At 48.9% G+C, this 20,621-nt stretch overlaps 1 protein-coding gene across 1 annotated transcript in view; it reads left to right on the forward strand.

Annotated features, from left to right (window-relative positions):
• Positions 1 to 20,621, forward strand: part of CUX2 (cut like homeobox 2) — a 311,474-nt gene that overhangs the window by 173,340 nt on the left and 117,513 nt on the right. The window contains exons 2-3 of the mRNA XM_007938169.2: positions 5,038 to 5,148; positions 8,848 to 8,895. Of these exons, the coding sequence (XP_007936360.1) occupies positions 5,038 to 5,148; positions 8,848 to 8,895 (159 nt within the window). The remainder of the gene's footprint in view (positions 1 to 5,037; positions 5,149 to 8,847; positions 8,896 to 20,621) is intronic.

A 20,621-nucleotide genomic window follows, 5' to 3' on the forward strand; every position in this document is an offset into this window, starting at 1 on the left:
CCAGGAAGGCTTCCTGGAGGAAGAGACAGTTACACTGAGACACAGAGGATGAGTAAGATCAACTACAAAGACAGAAGGAGGCGCGCCTCCTGCCTGGGGGAGCAGAGTTTGTGGAGGCCTGGAGTTGGGAACCCTGCTGCGTTTGGATTCCTGCGAGGCCTTTCGTCTGCTGGGAGTGAAACAGCGGCAGGGAAGGTGGCAGAGTGTGCAGGTGACCTCAGGGCAGTGGAGAGCCACAGGTGTGGGGATTGGGGATGTGCCGAGGAAGGCTTGCTTTCCCTTCACACCCACAGTCCTCGCTTCCTTAGCCTCCACTCCTCAAGAGTTGCTACATGCTTTTTAGAAGCTCTCTTCTTGGAGGTGGTATTAGGGGGAGATGTCTGAGTTGGGGTGCTGGTTCCTTTGGAGCTGAAAAGAAGCAGGTATGTGCTGGGGAGAAGGCACATGCTCGCATTGTCTCTTCTGTGTGTCCTTCTCCCATAAGAACCCAGTATCTAACATGTAGTCCCTTTGGTGCCTGCGTGATGATAATGGTTACCTTTAGTGGGTAACTGCTTTGAGTGCTGGAATGTTCCATATCTTGAGCTGAGTGGTGGTTGCACAGGTGTGGAAATTCATTGAGCTTAAAATTGAACTTCAAGCTTTGCGTATCTCAAACAGGGACAAAAAAAGTCAATTTAAAGATAAATATTAAGTAAGTATGTGGAATATCAATACGGCAACATTTCTGCAGAGGGATATGTGCTGGGACAGCCTTGAAGGCGCCTTTTGGATCAGGCATTGCGAGGTTCTGAGTGCCTTGGAGGTCTGCATGCCAGGACTCCGCCAGACTGATGTTAGAATGAGGGGCACTTTGCACAGGACAGCAGTAAGTGCTGCAGCCCCCATCATGAGTTCCCCTTGCTCCCTGCCCCAGCTTCTTCCTGCAGCAGCCCAGGTCCTGGTACGGCTCCATCCAGCCTCCTTTCTCCATGGGCACTGGCCCCAGCCTCAGCTGCATCTATCATCTGCTGCAAGCTCATTAAAATTATTTCTTTTTAGTTGCAAATGGGCTGTTTATGATGATCATTATTTGAATGGCCTGCACCGGGCTCCGGGCTCCGGGCTCCGGGCTGTCTGTCTGCTGCTGACGGCTGGTTAATCAGATGAGACTCCTCCCGGCCTGGGCCGGACCCAAAGTCTGGGGCCGTGTTAATCATGGCTCCCCTGAGGCTGGAGGCCAGGGTGGGAGAGGAGCCTGGCTTCTGTTTGGTTATCAGAGCAAAGACCCTCCTAGCTGTGTGTTTGTGGTGGTTTGGACCCTTGTTTCTGAAACTTCACACCAGTGCTAGTTGAGGACTATGGCAGAGTTTTCGTTGTGCAAAATGTGTTTGTCTTAAAAGACCCCTGTTAATTCTGTAGCTGGCTCTCCTGCTTTGTTTAGGTCCAAATATCCTTTCTTTTAGGGTGAGAGGGAGTGGTTTTTAATGGCTTTGCTTGAGAAAAATCAAACTTGACAATACTCTGTCAGTCCCAACTTTTTTTATTTATATACTTATTTGAAAATTTTGACTGACCTGAGAAATGCACACCTTTGAGCAAGTGGGTCTGTGCTTGGCGCTTTCTACTTACACAGGTTCCCTGAACAGCCCCGGCCAATGGGGAAGTTGAGCAGAAGCCAGTTAGAGTGCAGGGCATTAAAAATGTGCCTTTCTAATTCACCAAGGACATAAGCCACACCTGAATTATTAGAATTGACGGTAATTTATTTCTTATCTGCAGCTCGAATTGCCTTATGGACACATTAATGTGTTACATGAGATGATGTGTGTAAGGCGCTTAGCATAGTGCCTGGAATATATTAAGCACTTGATAAATGCTAGTTATAGTTACTTTGTTCTGAATTTTTTAAATCATGATAAATATATATGTAACAAAATAAAATTGTTATTTACTATTTCAACTCATGAAGATGAGACATTCTACTTGCATAAAGATTTATAGCCTTGGAAACCCTCTGGGCAGTTCTGCCCTGCCCTATGGGGGCATTATGAGTTGAATTTGACCCAATGGTGGTGGGAGGGGGTTTATTTAGACTCCAACTGCTGTTACTGCCTCTGCTACTACAGTTGCTACTATTATTATTGTTATAAGTATGTTTACCATATGCCTTATTTTTGCAAACACATCCATGTCAATAACGCGCAGCATAGCACACTTACAAAAATAGTGCAGAGGCTTGCACGGTTAGCAAAAACATACAATGTGCATGTTATTTGCATAAAAATGCTGTAAATGTGGAAAGAATTCAAGTTTGAAGCATGACCATAGATTCAGGCAAATGAGAAGATGAGAAGAACACGAACACCAGTAACATCACCTGCTCCTCAGGCCTGAGCAGGAGATACGTGCTGGACACCAAGAGCTGAGTTGGTGGTGGGGACAGGGACTTACCTGGCCTCTGCTCCATCTGCAGTGTGGGTGCAGCAGACATCCTGCCTGTCACATTTGTGCTTGCAAGGGGTATTTGCCTGGTCACTGAGACATCACACCAGGCAGTTGGGAGGATGCGGTTCTAGGCTATCCTTTCTGAGGCTGGGTTTGATGTTTTAAATGAAGGGTCCAAGTCCAGCCCCTACTAGGCATGTTGGTTGCTGGGGTAGGAGGAGGTACAGTGTCCCAGAAACAAAAGCATAGTGTCACTTACATGGTAATCCAAACACAAGTGAATGTTAACCCAAGTCCAAGTCCCATTAGTCGTGCAGAAATGGAAAAATCTCATCCTTGTCATCAAGATAGATGAGAAAAACAAAGAGAAACTGGGTACACTGCTCCCACTCTGTTGATCACAGCACTCTAGTTCCTTCTTTCCTGCCAAGAGAGGTTCTGCCTACCTGCCATCTCAGTGGACTGGTCCCTGTCTACCTTTGCTCACATCTACTGCTGCAGACACAGGTCTTTTCCCCTCCCCAGTCAATATTTAGTTGTGGTCAATTGTGGTTTCTTTATTGGAAACTGCGATGATTTTTTAACTGCTGATAAAACAGAAGTCTCTCTTTTTCTTCTGTCATCTTGACAGTCTGTCAAAAACTCTCTCTCTCGCTCTCTCTCTCTCTCTCGCTCTCTCTCTCTCTCTTCTGTCCTCTCAGCACTTGTATCTCACCCAGCTTAAAATTCCAAGGGGAGTTTGGACTGGGACTTTGGCTTTGAGTCCATGTACCATGGGTGGCACAATCAGTTTCCTCTCTGCTACTAACTGGACGGTTAATGGTTCAAACCACCCAGAGGCACTGCAGGAGAGAGGACTGACAATCTACTGTGAGGATTACAGCTAAGAAAACCCTGTGGAGATCAGTTCTACGCATGAGGTCACCATGAGTCCGAACCGGCATGATAACAACTGGTTTAACAGGGCGGTCCCTGGACTCAGGCTAGAATTGATTTCAGTACCTCGGAGAGCACCACAAGCCTGGGTTCCTGCCTTTAAATAGTTTAAATAGTTATGTCTATGCTTCCGCCTTCTTCCCTCTGTTCTCACTGGTCTGAGTCCCTCTCTGATTTCTCCAAAAGGCTCCATAGACAAGAGGCACTTGTCCCAGGTTTAGGGTAGGTTCTGCAGTCTTGGACTGGAATGAGGTTTATGGTGCTGTGGTGAACTGCTATTGAGCAGATTTACCGACTCTCAGACATGATATAAGACAATTACCAAGCATTTTGTCTCTGAGAGGGGAAAGGATTTGCAGCGGGTTAATAGTACTTTTATTTCATTATCTAATGGTAAAAGTGTTTCATTGTGTGTGCGAGATGAATGTGTATTAGCAGTGACAAATGGGGTCTTTCAACATGGAGCCGGGCCTCATCGTACATATGTTAGATGAAAGAGTTCACCCTAGAAATACACTGCCGCATCTGCGTGTGTGTTTTTAATAAATCTGATTGCAGAAATTTATTGCATCACCGGATTTAGGAAATTATGGAGCTTGATTGCTGCAAATATAATCGGGTGATATATACAGAAATCCCACTCGAGTTATGGTCCAGAAAGAAAGCCCATCTCAGGACGGCACAAGAAAGCAGCAGACCACATAAACAGAGCACATCTTGAATTATGCAAATGAAATCCTTGACAGCTAATGGTGAATTGTGCTCCCCTTGTGAAAGCGCCTCCGTTAAAGTGAAGAAAGGCACAAGAGGGTGATCAAATATACATGTACAGCCAGCAGACATCGTCTGTGACGTGTGGGAGCTGGAACATCCCCCCTTCCATCCCTCACTCTTTTTTCCCTCGCTGGTACATCCTGTAAAAACCTGGTCTCACGCCTTCATTGCACACAGGCAGGCAAACACTTTCCAATCCATTCCTTCTGAGTCCAGGACTCTTCAAAGAAATATTTCTTATACTTGAAGTGAACCTTAAATGATTTACTGCAGGATACACAAAAGGTCAGCCTGCTTCTTATTGGCACCTTCATTTTTCCAAAATCTACTGAAATTAAAAAGCCATCTATATCTTAAAAGGCGTATTTATGAACCCTTAAGTGTAAGTAACTCATAGTTGGAGCGGTTCCCACCTCTGATATATGAAAGCTGTCGACAGCACTTTCTTAAACTATAATATGCCCATACAATATGCCGCACTGTACTATTTTGACACGGTTTGGGGATGTTTTCTGCAGTTACTGACAAGCTTATGCCATTACTCCTTTTGGAAATTTAAGAGGTGAGGCACAGGGGGTAGGGAAGAGATGGGGAAAAAAAAAAAAAAGCAACTCCACCCAACTTTATGGGAGATTATTGATCTGGCCTGACTTCCAACAAGCACAGGAGCTGCCCTGGACTTTTTTTTTTTTTTTTTTTTTTTCAGTTGCATCCCCAGTTTTGTAAATTATTCATTTGTGCCAGGAGTCAATATCCTGTCTTTTCTCAGCTTTGTAAGTTAAGAAAACTTGTTCGGAATGCTGTTTTGTGTGATGATTAAAAAGGAAAAGGAGGGAAAAAAATCTTTTTCTTTTTTCTCTCTCTCTCTCTTTTTTTTTTTTCTTTTTTTTATTGTTCCAGAAGGAGCTTAATTCCGTCGCTTCTGAGCTGTCTGCACGGCAGGAGGAGAGTGAACATTCTCATAAACATTTAATTGAACTCCGCCGGGAATTTAAGAAAAATGTACCTGAGGTACAGTATATTTGCTGCTCTAGAATTAACTCAGTAGGAATGCAGATTTTTCTCTATTCAAAGTATATTTTGAAAACTGTAGACATAAGTGACTTACAAGAAAAGAAGCTAATTAGCCACAAAAAGGAATTACAGCCCCCAACCTTTGGTGATTCTTGGGGTGGCAACACTCAGCAGGCCATCTTAAGTCAGAGCAGGGACGCTTCGCCATTAAAGCAATTGTTTTTGAGGGCTCTATAAAGCATCCATTTCCCCCACATTCATCTCTAAATCAAATGCTTGGCCTTGACGGCAGAGGCAATTTTTCCCGAGTTCTTGATTTTAGTTTGCTTTTCCACTGGCGTCTGTGAGATGGTGACGGTAGACTCACCCCCAGCCTTCCGTCACCCACCTGCCATCTCTGAAACTCTGCCTCCTGCCCCCCATAGATGTGCCTTGCTTGTTTATTCTTTGCTTTTGCCTCCTTGCAATTCTAGCCACCAGCTTTGTCCTTCCTGGCTGCCATGGGGGTGGCCCAAAGAGTGCCCAGCTCCCTGCAGTGTGAGGGACCCTCTTCCTCCAGGGTAAGAGGCTAGAAGGAACAAGTTCCTGTTCTTTACAGGGTCAATGTGTACATTCCATTCCCCCCTCCATCAGGCCCCCTGTTGCTTCTCATATTTAAAAAGTAGGAAAAATAAACACAAAGGGAGAGACATAAAAACCTCAGACTCCATGTAACTTCAGCAAGATGTGGCACATGGCATGGCAGAACCATTATGGGAAACATCTGTAACCAGGGGTCTCTGAGCCCATTCCTCCCTCAAAGCCAGCTGTGTGCCCTTAGGGTCAGCAGAGGGTTAATACTTGAGCTCTCTGTCCTTACCTGCTCAGGAGCCCTGGACCTCTGGACCACGGAGGAGGTGGAACAGGGTCTGGCATGCTGAAGATCGGTGTCAGAATGGATAACGTTCATTCCATGAGTTGCACTCTGCCTGCCAGAGCCACCTGGCTCCTGGGGCTGTCTTGCTGTTAGAGGAAGGGACCGTGGAAAGATGGAGAAGAGGCAGGGAACGGGGCACACGAGCACAGGAGGGGTTGAGTCTTAGCTGTGAAATCTCTCTCGTGCAAGTCATACAGACCTTTGGTTCTTCAAGGCAGGAGGATAGGATCTAGCTAGAACTTGTCTGCAGAGCAAGCCTAGAAAGAATCAAGATTGAGGGTTTAGGAAGGATGTGTTTGGACAAGAGGGTTGGATCAGATCTAAAAGCGTGTTCCACATCGTGGCTTCTGAAAGATCCACCAAGTCTTTGGTTTGACTCCAGAGCTGAGAGGGAATACGTTAGGCTGGGCATCTCTCCCTTCCCCTCAGAACAGGACACAGCTAGGTCTGTAGCAGTTTTCCCCCAAGAACACGGTACCAACAGCTCTGCCTCGGACTCTGCAGCCTCTGGGAAGCCGAGATGACGTGACCCCACGTCATGACAGCCCCACGTCCGCTCCCGCAGTCTGGTCGGGACAGACCCCCCCATGACTTCTCCTTCCCCCAGTTCAGTGGACTTCCCCCTGCAGGCCACACGGGAGCCTCCAGGTGATGAGGGAAATCCAGGCCAGGATTTCAGCCTCAAGTTCAGCTTACATAATTTCAATACTGCATAATTATGCAATTATGTAATTAGAAGGAATAAGTTTCCATTCCTATTATAGTCGCGCCTCTGAAAATTCTCATTTTTGGAACTAGACTCTCCTGATGGAGACAGTCATGCCAAAGCTTTATTTAAGAACATCATCTGGCTGGTGCCCAACTCACCTCCTACTCGTGACTTTGCTCAGCTTCCTCCGGAGGTTAAGGAGACAGGGCACTGGATGTCAGCACTGGCCCCAAGTCCCTGCAGCCACCCTGTGCCCCTCAGGGTTGAATTCCCTACAGCCCTTTGAGTGTGGGGTTGTAAAAAGAGCTTATCAGCGGAATCTGGTCCCTGAGTTCAAATGCCAGCTGTCCCACTCCGTCACTCTGTGACCCCAAGCAAGCACCTCCTTCTCTGAGCCTCAGTCTCCCTTGCTATTAATTCAGGGGACTGGACAAGATGATTTCCCAAGGCCCCTATGATCACTCACATTTTCTGAACCTACGCCGGAGGTTCCTTTCTGACGTGTTTTATTTGATCTGTTAAGTCTTGCAAAGTTTACCATAAGTTGCCCATCTCAGATTTCACACAAAAAAATTCAGAGTAATGGTGTCTTCTAACAGATCAGAGGGTCTTGCATCACAGAGGCTCCATGGCCTCATGGCAGTCATCAGTCATCAGCTAGAGCTGAGTAGCAGCCACCCCTGTAGATGGATCTCGTATACTCCTGAGATATGCCATGGGACCTCCTAGCCTGCCTCCCCCATGTCCACTTCCTGCCTGGCTCGGTGGACGTTTGAGTTCACAGCCTGTGACCTAGATTCCCATAAGTCTCCTTCCCTCCGTTGCTCAGGCTGGACATCACAGTTCCTTGTGATCAAATCCACTAGGGACACACACCCTCCCCACAACCCTCCAGAAAATCTCCATCACGCACCAGCGTATCCACAGCTCTGAAAAGCTCTGCGGGACAGAAATCAGTGAGGAAGGGCACCCAGGACCTGGAAGAGGGCTTGTTGTCATTGTTAGAGATTCACTTCCGTTGCTAAACAAATGAGTTCTTCTGCCCACCCTTTCCTCTCCTCTTCTCTCCAGTGCCCCTGCACATCCTACCCTCTCTAACCCCCTCGATTCATCCTCCCACAGGGATTTCTTGGGACTGTTGTGGCTGACAGTGGGGAGAGTCAAAAGTGAATATCAGAGGGAACTGGGGGGTTCAGGATTTGGATCTTGGGACTACTTGGCCTTAAAAAAGCTTCTCCTCTTGCATGTTGGGGGAAAGGAACAGATGGAAGTTGACCAGGGGAGCTCTCTTGGGGCCCCTTGTGAAAGGCAGGAAATTAAGATCTAGAAATAGGTGACTCAGGCTTCCAGGCCCAACCTGTCATTCTGAAGCCAGCCCACTTTGATAGCCCTCATCAAACATTCAGGGAGCCCTTCCATAAATAAGGGTGACCCAGGCCAAGTTCCCAGACGCTGCCCATTGTGGTGAGACAAGGTCAAAAGTGACTGTTGCTAAAATGCAAACTATAGTCTTTGCTGGGGGATAGGAGGGTGTCGCAGGTGACAACCGGAAGGACGGAGCTTCTGAGCAAGGTCTGAAGGATGAAGGTGTTACTGAAGCAATTGTCTTGGCTTAGCAGTGGGCATGGAGAAGGGACCTCTCCAGCTGCCAGTGACACCTTGAAGCTAAACGGCCAGGATAGCTTTTTTTCTAGAAGGTTCCATGATGGAACACCAGTTTCACAAGATAATTCGCAGAAAAGAGCATTTGTGATCAAATCCCTTTGGGAAGCACCACTTCCTCTCTCTCTCTCTTCCAGAAATTCCCAACATACATTGGCCTGTTAAAGACTCCGAAGAGCCCTACAGGAAAGCACCCTCTTGGCCTGGTGTTTCCTAGGCTGATTTGGCTCAAAACCCTTTTTTTCTGTGTCTGTGTCTGTGTGAGGAACCCTTAGGAAATGCATTGAGCACAAGTCCCTCAGGACACGTTTAGGAAACACTGACGTAGGGGACAGTGGTGAACTGTAAGCAGGGGCCGTGGGGGGCTCCTATCTGGCACTTGTGAACTCTTCACTGATCTTTTTTTCAGGAAATCAGAGAGATGGTGGCTCCTGTATTAAAAAGCTTCCAAGCTGAGGTAAGACCCAAGACCTACAACATGTCCCAGAAGTATTCCTTGGCTCCCTCTCCCACCCACCAGAGTTGCCAGAGGAAGCCAGAGGCTTCTGGATGCTTGCTGGAAGCTTTTCTGTCTCCACTGTAAACTCTGCCCTGTTTCCTCCATGTCAGTCAATAGTGCCATCATAAAAAAAAAAAAAAAAAAAAAGTATTCTCTTTTCTATTTGATGAATTCCAATGTCTTGATTCCAAGACATCTCCCTCCTGCTAGACTCTGCCCAGCCTGACGCTGGCTGTGTGACATATCAGATCTGTGACTTGAGCAAACCCCCTCACCTTCCAGACTCAGTTTCCCATGTTTAAAATCAGACGTTTGCTGGAGATCTTTCCTCTTCTTTGGCTCTCTGCTCTACTGTGATTCCCCAAGGCAGCCTTGAAGATAAGTACAGTGCCAGCCTGCCCCAAAATTCTTTCTGCCGGCCCACCTTGTGAGTGTAAAATGAACATTGTTCACGTTCTTTCCTGCCAACCCATCAGCCCCTAGTTCCCATGGCAGCAGCTGACCGTCCTCACAGATCGCTTCACTTGCATTTCTCGAACCCTGAGATGAGATATTGAATCTCCTCTCCCTCTCCCCTCCTTGCTTGACTTTGTGACCAGGGATCTGAGAACACCTACTTGTCCAGTTGGCACGGACAAGCCTAGCAAAAGACTTGGATTACAGCAGGTCAGGGTAGTAGAAGGGAAGTCCTTCTCTAAAAAGATCCATCTTCGGGGCAAGGCACTTCTTCGTCGTCCCTGGGCTCAGACAGGGGCCCTGGGAGGACTGGCTTTCTGGGAATGCGTTTGAAATCTGTTGTCCGCTGAGTGCCACATTCCTTTAAATCTCTCTCTTTGGTATCGCATAGCACATAAGGCAATATTAAACTAAACAATAATTGGATTTACACCAACGTCACTGATTTGCGCATTTTTCATTCCTTCATTTTATTACAGAGTCGACTGATGTGGATTTTTATTTATAGGACTATCCAGGGTTGATTCATTCAGTTGTGAGGTGCCTGGGCTGGGGGGAAGAAAAAAACAGAGAAGACCAATAATGTTGGGATGTGTTTTCAAGGTTTTGTGTTTTTACCAAAGAGGTTCTCATCTGCCAACCCCTGCTTCCGTGAGGGCCACTCAACACACAGCCCCTCTCAGACCATGAGACAGGCGGTGAGCTGTTTCCTAGTGAGTTTTACATTCTTGGCTGTTACCCTGCTTGGGTTGGTGCGGGCAGAGCATCTCTTAGCTGCTTGGGCTCTCGGTTTCCTGGTCTGGTAAATAGACATAAAGCCACAGTGGATATGTTTGTGTTGTTTCAGGATTAACTGAGATATAATTGCAGGGGAAGGGCCTAATTTAATGCCTGGCATGTGGAGAGCTGCTAGGTGATGGAGTGCAGAGACTCTGGGTCAATCTGGGTTTGAGTTCTAGCTCTGCCACTGGCTAGCTGTGTGACCTTAGGTAAGTTACTCAACCACTCTGTGCCTCCGTTTTCTCAGCTGTAAAGTTGCTTAATAATTGTACCTACTTCATAGGGTTGTGCTTGAAGAAGAACAAAATTAATACACATGAAGTACTTACAGTATTGCCTTGCATATTAGAAGTCATGGTTATTTTATTATTCCTATTATCAGTGATCTTAAAGATAGTTTATGTGGTCTTGGTATGCCTGGATTGGAATCTGCCTCTCTCTTAACTAGCTGTTAGGACTTTTTACCCAAAAGAAGGGTGCTTTATGTCCCTGTAGGATAAAATGGCTTGTATCATCTTTTCAATAAAATGTTGCTGTTGTTAAGGTGCCACCAGGTCAACGCTGGCTCATAATGATCCTCAATACAACAGAACGAAACACTGCCCCATTGTGCACCATCCTCAGAACCCTCGTTGTACTTGAGCCCATTGTCACAGCCACTGTGTCAGTCCATCTCATTGAGGGCCTTCCTTCCCCCTTTTCACTGACCCTTTACCAAGCATAGTATCCTTCTCCAGGGACCCATCCCTTCTGACCAAGTGACCCAATGTGAGGCAAAATCTGGCCATTCCCGCTTCTAAGGAGCATTCGATAGAGAGTGTTAAATATAAGGTGCAGACTGTGAGCAAGAGACCCGAGTGGAGTGGAGTGGAAAACACACACGAGTCAGACTCAAATAGACCTGGTTTCAGTCTCAGCCCTGCTGCTTAAACTTACTTTGTGGCCTGAGGGAAGTTACTCAACCTCTCTGAGCTTCCACTCTCCTCCTCTGTAAAATGTGGCTAACGGTAAGGATTCCAAGAATCACCCAGCAAGGGGGCTGACACGCAGTTGGTGCTCAATAAGTGCTGAAGGAGAGAAAATCCTAGTGGCCCTGAAGGGGAAGAGGAAGCCGAATTCTCATTTCTAAAAACCCATGTGGCATATTGAGTAGGAGCCATTTTAATAGCTTGAGATCTTTAGAGAACTTTGTTAATTTTCTTAAGAGAGCATTCTGTCATCCCTTTAATGTACCAAGAAGACTACATTTGTCTGGAAGTTTTTTCCCCAAAACCCCTGCTTTGCTCATGATCTATAGACTGAGGCATTGCGCCGCCATGTCCCTCCCTGTGTCTCGGGGGAGAAACACTGCCGAAGAAAGGTGTTAATAAAAAACATCTTCTTCATCCAGGACAAACTGCACACGCACGGGCTGTTTATAATCCAAATTTGATTTTCATTTTAATTTTTTTAATGAGGGCCCATCCTTTATCCTGACTCTGCCAGGCTCCGGGCTCCAGCTAAGGATTCCCAAGTGGGTGTTAATCACTGCACAGCAATATTCCCGGTGGCAAACACCTCCAAAGTCACATAAACCAGCCCGTAAAAGCCAGCACTGAGGACTGCGTCCAACATTCCCTCTTCCCCAGTGCGGGTCTCTTGTTGAAATATAACACGTTCAAGTTCATTCCTTAATTTCCCTCCACCAGCCCTGCTAGATGTAGAACCCAAGCATCTTTCTGTCTTTCCATGTTATATATGTGGGGGTCTTTTCTTTCTTTCTGTGTGGGGTGTGTGTGTACGTGTGTGTGTATGTGTGCGTCGGCGGGAGGGGTGGAGAGGAAGTGAGTTTGGCCTGCTGCGAAGCCTGGAAGCTTTATCCTCTCTGCCTTGATTACATAAAGGGCAGTTTTGATTTCCCCTGCTCGGGGAAACAAAGACAGCCAGAGAAGGTGGCTTAATGGAGACAGCTTGAAATGGCCAAAGTTTGAATATCCTTGCGCACAGAGAAAAGAGCAAGACGAAAGCCCCGCTAATTACAAAAGTTGCTTTATGAAAGATAATTCAAAGCAATAATTTAGCAAACATAATCAAGTCGCACAGATGGGGTTGTTGATGGATGGATTGCAACATGCAATTAGCAGTTCCCGCAGTTACATATCATTAACCCTCCGAGCACAAAAATTATTTTCTCATTATTAGTTGAAAAGGTAAAATTAAGCTGACTAGACAGTAAAGGAACAAACTACAATTAATTACCTTCATTTATTACAGTCATTATTTTAAACTTATTTTTACTTGGAGAGAGAGATGAAAACATCTAAATTAAAAGTTTTGTTATGCTAAATCAGAGGTGAAACTTTCTAAGGCATGTATGCACTGGCCCAGCCAGGAAGCTGCCAGGGCCTCTTGGAGATTTCTTTTCCCTCCCTCCTTCTCCTACCAAATGAATTGGATGTGGCCGGAATGACAGATTACCTATGGGATGGACCCCAAAATGGAGGCGTCCGCCTTGGCCCGATTGAAACACAAACGGTTTGGGAACGAGGCAGAGTGGTTTTGGCCTCTGACCCCCAAGGGATACAGGAGAGTGTGGGGGGTCAGACAGCCATGGTCTAATTCCCACCCCAATATTCATGAGGTCCTGTGACCTTGGCAAGTCACTTTATGTCTCCATGTCATTGCTTCCTCCTTTGTAAGTGACATGAAGATCAATGAGATTTTGTGTGTTGAGTGGCCGGTATGTCATTTGCTTTCAATATGGTGGGACATACAGTTGCACGGGGCTGGGCAGGTTCTCCCTCTGCACTCCCTCTCCACCTCCCCAGTTGGTGTTGCAGGTACCCACCAACTTCACAGCTCTCCATCCTGGGTGGATATGTGTTGGATGAGTGAATGACTCAGTCAATCAATCAGTTGACATGTACCACAGTCGAGACAGTTACCTCCACTATGCCATCTGGAAAATAGGGTGATGACACTTTGCCAGCCTGTTTCATATGGGATTTAGGGGTACCCTCCTACTCAGAGACATAGCGGCCATGACCTGCTGGGGTCTGAGGCATTCTAAAACTTTCCCTTCAGTTCATGTGGCAGGACAGGCTTCTAAAAACTTAGAAAGAAGGCCTACAAGCCACTTATGAAGAGGCGTATTAACTCATTAGTTGAGTGTATGAAATCACATATTCATTCAACAAATATTTGTTGAGTACCTACTGCATACCAGATGGTAGTCTAGATGCTGGACCCAATGGAGAGCACAACCTGATGCTAAGCTTGGTCCCGCTGATGTGAGGGAAGAGTAAGTGTTTGTAAAATGCCTGGAAGGGCTTCCCAAAGCAGGCAGGGCCATTCCCCCACTCACGTCATTCAGTCCACGGAACAGATATTTATGGAGCATCCGCTGTGGGCCTGACTTTCTGCAGGAAGATCCAAGGATGGGTGAGACGTTGTCCTGCCCTCGAAAAATGTCTCTAGGAGTTCAGTCCTTCTGACTGGATTGATGGCCAGAAATTGGATCAGGAGTCTGCTGAAGGACTGAACTCCTAGAGACATTTTGCTTCTCAGCTGAACTGCACATGCACACTCTTTCCCCAAGATGGCCACAGTGAAAGACCCAGTCCCCGTGCACATCAGCATTGTGACCTTGCACTCTCCCACCATTTGAATCTGTGTCCACTGTGGTCAGTGGAACATGGTAGAAATGGTGTGGTGCCAGGACCAAGCAGAGCCGTCAGCCTGCCTGATGGTTCCACTTCCTGTCTCTTAAAACCCAGCCTTCGTGTAAGAAGTGTGACTATCCTGAGAGACCTTGGGAGGGTGAGACACCATATGGAGGCGAGAGGGGTCAGGGAGCCCCAGTGCCAGATGTGAGTACAGAAGCCACCTTGGACATCCATCCCAGGCAAGCCAGCAGATGACTGCCGCCCCAGCCACCATGTGCCTGGACTGCATGAGAGGTGCCAGGTGAGAGCAGCCCGACTGAGCCCAATCAACCCACAGAACCATGAGAGATAGCAAGTTTGTTGTTTCGAGCCACTGAGTTTTGGGGTGATTGGTTACACAACAATAGGTAACCAGAACCCACCGTGTACAGAGAGCACCCATTCTCTTGTCCTCCCCATTACTCCTGACTCTCCTCTCCCCTTCTCTGTTCCGCCACCTTCTCCTCTCTCTGTTTCTCCATCCCCTCACCTCTCTCTCCACCTCTTGGCAGATTTTAGCCTCCTTCAAGCATTTTCTCCTGACACTGAGTTGTTAGGCTCCATCTTTACACAGAGCGCAGCCTCCTGCCCCTGCTACTTCCAAGAAGAGGTGACAGTGCTCCTGGGGGAGCCATGATCACCCTGTTGCAGACCCTGGCACGTGCACAGTGCACGTGGCCTTCTGAGCTTCACACCTGGCATCTCTCTCTAGGCCTCCAAGCTGGTTAGCAAGGACCCAGGTGAGGAGGGTCAACAATCGTGAGGCTGTTGGCTCTTCTCCTTTGTGTTCCTTCTATTGGGATTGAGGTGCAACTCAGACAACCTCCGATGGCTAGAAGGTGTGGAAGGCAGGCCCAATAGAAGTTGGATCGTCCAGGAGCACAGAGGAGAGTCAGTTGGCACACAGGGGTTTGCAAGAAAGCAGGAGACGGGGTCTTCCCACCTCCTCTGTTAGAGGTTCAGGCAGTAAAGCATGGCTTCCTGCCCACCACCGTGAAAGCTCTCACCTTGGTGGATAGTAGTTGGAGGAGTGAATGACTCAGTCAATCAATCAACCAATAGACACATGACCCCAGTCAAGACACTTACCCTCTACTGTGCCATCTGGAAAATGAGGTGGTGACACTTGGCTGGCCTGATTTACGTGGGCTTTGGGGTGCCCTCCTGGTCAGAGTCATCAGACATGACCTGCTGCAGCCCCAGGTTTCTGAGAACCTTCCCTGCAGCCCTCAGCTGGCCAAAGCTGGCAGTCTACCCTGGAGCCCCCTCACCTTCAGGTGAGCGGGGAGCTGACAGTTTCCTTCTTTTGTATACACTCCACCTGGTGGTTAATCAGATCCAGGACAGACTGACAGGGGACACAGGGCAAGCATGTTCTCTCTGCCGCCTCCTGATCCAGGCCTCAGTGTAACTCAGGGCCCCACCGTTGTCAGTAAGTCCTTGTCTTTGTAAGAAAGTCTCCTGAAGGGACCTCTCACACACGTCTTATGTGCTACACATTTTCCACTGATCAGTTCATGTATATTTCACTGTAGTTCTATGGGGCAGGGGTCTATGATTATCCCTTTTCCACAGATGAAGAAACTGAGGCTCAGAGAGGACGTGACTGAGATCCACCCAGTGCCCACATCTGTACCTCCCGAGGCAGAGGGAGCCACGGGGAGCAGGAGAATTCAGCCCCAGGAGGGTGGAGGTCCTAGTCCCCCAGGTTGTTGTTGTTGTTATGTGCTGTCGAGTTGGACCCGACTCATGGTGACCCCAGGGGAGGTCACGAAAGTCCTTGGGGCAGAAATTCCAAGACCAGTGGCCATCCCTGCTGCCTCTCCTCAACCAGTACATTGGCCTCGTTCATTCCCACCCAGGGCGCCTGCACCTGCTGTTCCCCTGCCTGGAATGCTCTTCCCTGTACCACCTCTATGACTGATTAACTACTATCAGATGTTAGGTCCTCTGGGGGCAGGGAAGGCCAGCCCCTGTCAAATGTGGACCCTGTGTGATCCGCCGGCACAGCCCCCTGGACTTCCCCAGCTGGCACTCACCATGATTTCACTTTATGCAACTGCCTAAATGTATTAGGGGGTCAGATAGCTGGGGCCACTGTAAGGGCTTTGGCTGTGACCCTGAGGGATGTGAGAGCCATGGCAGGCTTTAGAGCAGAGAACGGGCAGGACTTGAGTTGGGTTTTAACAGGATCCCTCTGGCTGCTGATCTGATGGCATCAGGGCCCCTGGCCTTGTAAAGATAACTGAGAGGAGAGGACTGTGTCCTCCGTCCCACCTCAGCTGCTGCCCCCTGCCCCATCCAGAGCCCAGAACCTCAAGTCGTCATGCACTACCCCACATGCAGCCCCAAGCCCAGAGGCTTTCCTGGCTTCCTACTTTTCCTTCCCTAACACTTATGGGCGGAGCAGGGGTCGAGGTCCTCACTTCCAACAAGATGCCTGTGGGGTCAGTTGCCACTCTTGCCACTGAGGTGTCTGAGGAGGCCATGGAGGTGTCCTCACAGCAGCTAAGACTCCAGCATCCCTCGTGTCCTGGACCCAGCCCCCAGCCAGTCCTATGGGACCTGAACTCTGCCTCCTGGCCGGCCTCCGTCTGTGGCACTGCTACTTTGCCCTTCAAGTGAAAATGTCATTCCCGTCTGCTGGTAGCTATTTATTTTTGTTTTTGGCTTTTAACATGATCTGCTTTTCCAGCTGTCTTTGATTTCATAACTCTCTTACACCCCAAACTACCCTTTGGCTGACTCTCCCGGCACTAGTGTTACCTCCCTTTGTAAGTTCCCTCCCCCTAGTCTTGGGGCCACACAAATGGTAGACATGTTTGCCACTAGCCAGCCAGGCCAAGGAAGAAGGGCCTCACTGCCCCGAGGGACCCCCCCACCCCACCCTGGGGGGAGGGGAGCTGTGCAGCTGGTGTAGGCACAGGAGCCACACTGGCAAAGGGTTTGCATCCCAGCCCATCCATGTCCTAGCTGTGTGGCCTTGGGCAAATCACTTAACCTCTCTGGGCTACAGTGTCCTCAGCTTTTAAACAGGCATGATAATAGTATCCACTTCGTAGGGTGGTTGTGAAGGTTCAATGAGTTGGTCCTTGAAAAGCCCCAACAACAAGAGCCCAGCGTGGAGTGAGCACTCTGTGACATTAATCTGTGTTCACAGTAGACAAGAGAAACTGCCTGCTCCTTTATTCCTCCTTCGAGCCCCTAAACCAGTTGATGTGGAGTTGACTCCAAGTTGAGGCATCCCCGTGTGTGTCAGAGGAAAACCGTGCTCCGTAGGGTTTCCAAGGACTGATTTTTTGGGGAGCAGATTGTCAGGCCTTTCTTCAAGGGCCCTCTGCATGAACTCGTGCCACTAGCCTTTCAGTTGGCAGCTGTCACCCATTTCTCAGGCTAGGTAACTGAGACTCAGTAGCCAGCACGTGGTGATGAGTGGCGGCCCCGGCCGGCACGGCCCCCAGCCAAGATCCTTGAGCATTTAGCGTGCCGCTCCAGTGTCCTCTGGGGCTCACCTGCAGCAGGACAAAGTCGGTGCTGCTGCCTCATCCCCATTCACAGGTGAGGAATGGGCTCAGACAGATAGTCACCCGCCTGAGTTCACGCAGCTCTCCCCTGGCGGAGCAGAAGGTGGAAGATTCACGCCTCCACCTGGTGGGCTGAGCAGGCCCTTAGAGGGGCCAGAGGATACTAGGTGTTGGCCTCGCTTCACCCAGGGTCTGAACTGTAGACTTAGGACTGGAGAGGACATCATCACTCAGCCAGGCCCACATCTTAAGATGCGTCTTTGCTGAACTTTTTTTTCACACAGGGGCTGCCGGGGAGCTCAGCATGTAAAGGGGTCACAGGCCCAGACCCTGGCACCCTGTAAATGCTCAGGGAGTGTTGTTTGCAACTTGAGTTGACGCCCCCTCCTCCTGGTTTCCGTACCATGCACACATAGACACCACACACCCTCCTCTTTGATGACAGAATGACTAGGGACTTCTACCTGACTGAGGAGTCCCTGGTGGTCCAGATGGTTAATGGAGTCGGCAGTTAAGTGCACCCCGAGGCACCTTGGAAGAAGGGCCATTAAAAGCCATATGGAGCACAGTTCTATTCAGACACAGACGGGGTGGTCATAGTCACAGTTGACTCAAGGCAACTGGTTCTACCTGGCGGGAGTCTCCTTGGGTGCAGGTAACTGAGTCTCGCCCCTCTGGCTTGCCCTGTCGGCCATAGGGTTAAACTTAGAAAAAGCTGAACATCCTCTTGAATTTAATATTAAGAATCCACCAAAGCGTCATTGAACCTGTCACGCCATATTACAACCAAATTAAGAAGCAGCAGCAATCCTCTTTCATTCAGCATCATATGCCTTATAAAGTGAATTATTAATGCTCCCCCCCCCCCCAGTTAAGCAGTTATTTGCAGTTGTTCTGGGCATTTCTCATTAGAAATAACATCATCTAAAGAACGATATTGATTGATTTTTTTAATCTTGAAATCATGGACGTGAACCACATATTTATATGACATTCCCTTTAACTAGAATTCTCATGCTTTATTTTTATATTATTGATCTTTTTGACACGAATTGCTTTTTGGCCTTGTGCGAACATTGTAAGCTTTCCGCCTGCAGAGGAATGGGCCCGCGTCGGGCCGCGTTGGGAAGAGTGATAGCTCCCTCCTCGTGGTGGTAACATTCCCGCACATTTAACAACAATTAGTCTGGGCTGACGCCATGTTAGGCTTTCGAGTATGAAAATTTACAAGGCTTTTAATGGACTGCATTATGGAAGGCCGTGCGGGGCCAGCCGGTGGGGAGATAAGGCCGCCAGCATGCATCCATCTCGCAGCGTTGTCGGCGAAGCGTCTCTTAGCGCTGGTGTCTGCTTCCCTGGACGGGGGGAGGAGGCAGAAGCTATTGTCACAGTGGCCCCTGATGACATGGCATGGGGGTGTGCAGCGATTCACACGTTCACTCGTTCACCTGCTCAGTAGGTATTAGCTGAGCACCTGCTATGTGCTTGGCATTGTGCTAGACACTAGGACTAGGTAGTGAAGATTATCATTTAGTCATGTTCAAGAAATAGTTAAGCACCTGCTGTGTGCCAGGAACCATGATAGGTGCTCAGGATATGAGGGTGGGCACAGAGTATTCAATCATCTGCGCACCCCCCCCCCAGTGGAATAGACAAGACATAAACTTTAGCCTCATACAAGCCTGGGTTCGAGTACCAGCTCCACCCTTTGCCAGGTTCTTGGGTGGCCCTCGGTTTTGCCGTCTGTCGTGGGGATGATAGCAGTCCCTACCTCCCACGTGACGAGGAGATTCGGTGCTTGCAGCGGTGTAAAGCTCCCAGACACAGGAGAGGAGACACCGTGATTGTCAATATTGTTGCCTGCTGACCTCTAGCCGACCTCTCCCTGTTCTCCCCAGAATGGAATGTTCCAGACCCACATCGCCATCCTTCCATTTGATGGTGGTCACTGGAGTTCCCAGAATTGGGTCTGGTTGACTCGTCCTGCGGCCCTGCTCTGGCTCTCATCAAGATTTTCTTGTTGAGAAAGCAGCCACGGCCGGCCAGCTGGGGCTCCTGGAGGGCTCGCTCTCAGGCAGCTGGTGTCCCCACCCTGCCCCAGGGGTCGCCCCTGCAGCTACTGGCAGTGTCCTCTCCCCACCAGCCTGCTCCCCCAGCACACACATGCACACCCCCACTTCCCTTCTCAGTCCACTGAGCCCTGCTTTCCACAGCAGGTATTTTCTTGGCGCTTACTGTATGCCAGGGTGAGTACCAGGCTTTGGGAGTGTGGCAGTGAGCAGCCCCAAATACTGTTCCCGTCCTCGTGAGGTTCACAGTAATGAGGGAGACAGGTGGACACACATCCTCAGACGGTGCCAACCACAGTCCTGGTTCTCATTGAGTTTCAAGTGACTAGGATGTGGAGATGGGAGAGAGATGAAACCAGGTCACCTAACCCTCATTCAGAAAGCACTTCTGGAGCCCGACCTCTGGGCAGACCCTGTGCCACGTACTAGGGATTCAGTAGGAAGAAGATGGACAAGACCCGCCTCTGGGAGCTCCGAGTTCTACAGGGGTGATGCAAGTTAAATAAGCCATTTGAAAGGCAGTGAACTCAGACACTCAGCAGGTAAACATTTCCACCTGTAGTCAGGGCTGTGACGGGGAGCTTTGCTGTCTGAGATAGCCTACTAGACATCAGAGAGGGCAGTAGGGGCTGTGACAGGGAGCTCTGGAGTCCAAGAGAACATCCTAGACGTCAGGGAGGGCTGCCAGGAGGAAGTGACCTGTGAATGAAGTAAGAGCAGGCATATCAAAGCCACAGAATGGGTGGAAGAGTGTTCAAGGGAAAGGGAACAGCATGTGCAAATACTCAGAAGTTGGGAGGAGGTGGGAATTGGAGAGGCAGAAAGCCAGTACGAGGCCCACATGGTGCCTAAGTCCCTGGCCCTCTCCTGTGCCCCGGGCTCCCAGATCCACCTGCCAAGCACAGCATCATCTTCAGCCAGGCTCACCCTGGCCCAGTGGTCCCCGTCGCCTCCCCACCCTAGAAGGCCACCACCTCTTAATTCTCTCCACCCTCCCTCCAGGTCCTGGAGCCCACACGGCAACCAACAAAGGTCTCTTATTTATTTCCTTCCCGAGGTTTATAAACTCCTGCCCCCGTAATAAAATCATTCCTGGCACAAGCACAAAATAATAACACTTAATTAAAATACATAAAACCTAAGATTAGTGGAGACCAGTGAAGATTAAGATC

Source organism: Orycteropus afer, unplaced genomic scaffold (genome assembly GCF_000298275.1).
Source record: "Orycteropus afer afer isolate SDZICR_OR568_19922 unplaced genomic scaffold, OryAfe1.0 scaffold00048, whole genome shotgun sequence".
NCBI lineage: Eukaryota > Metazoa > Chordata > Mammalia > Tubulidentata > Orycteropodidae > Orycteropus > Orycteropus afer.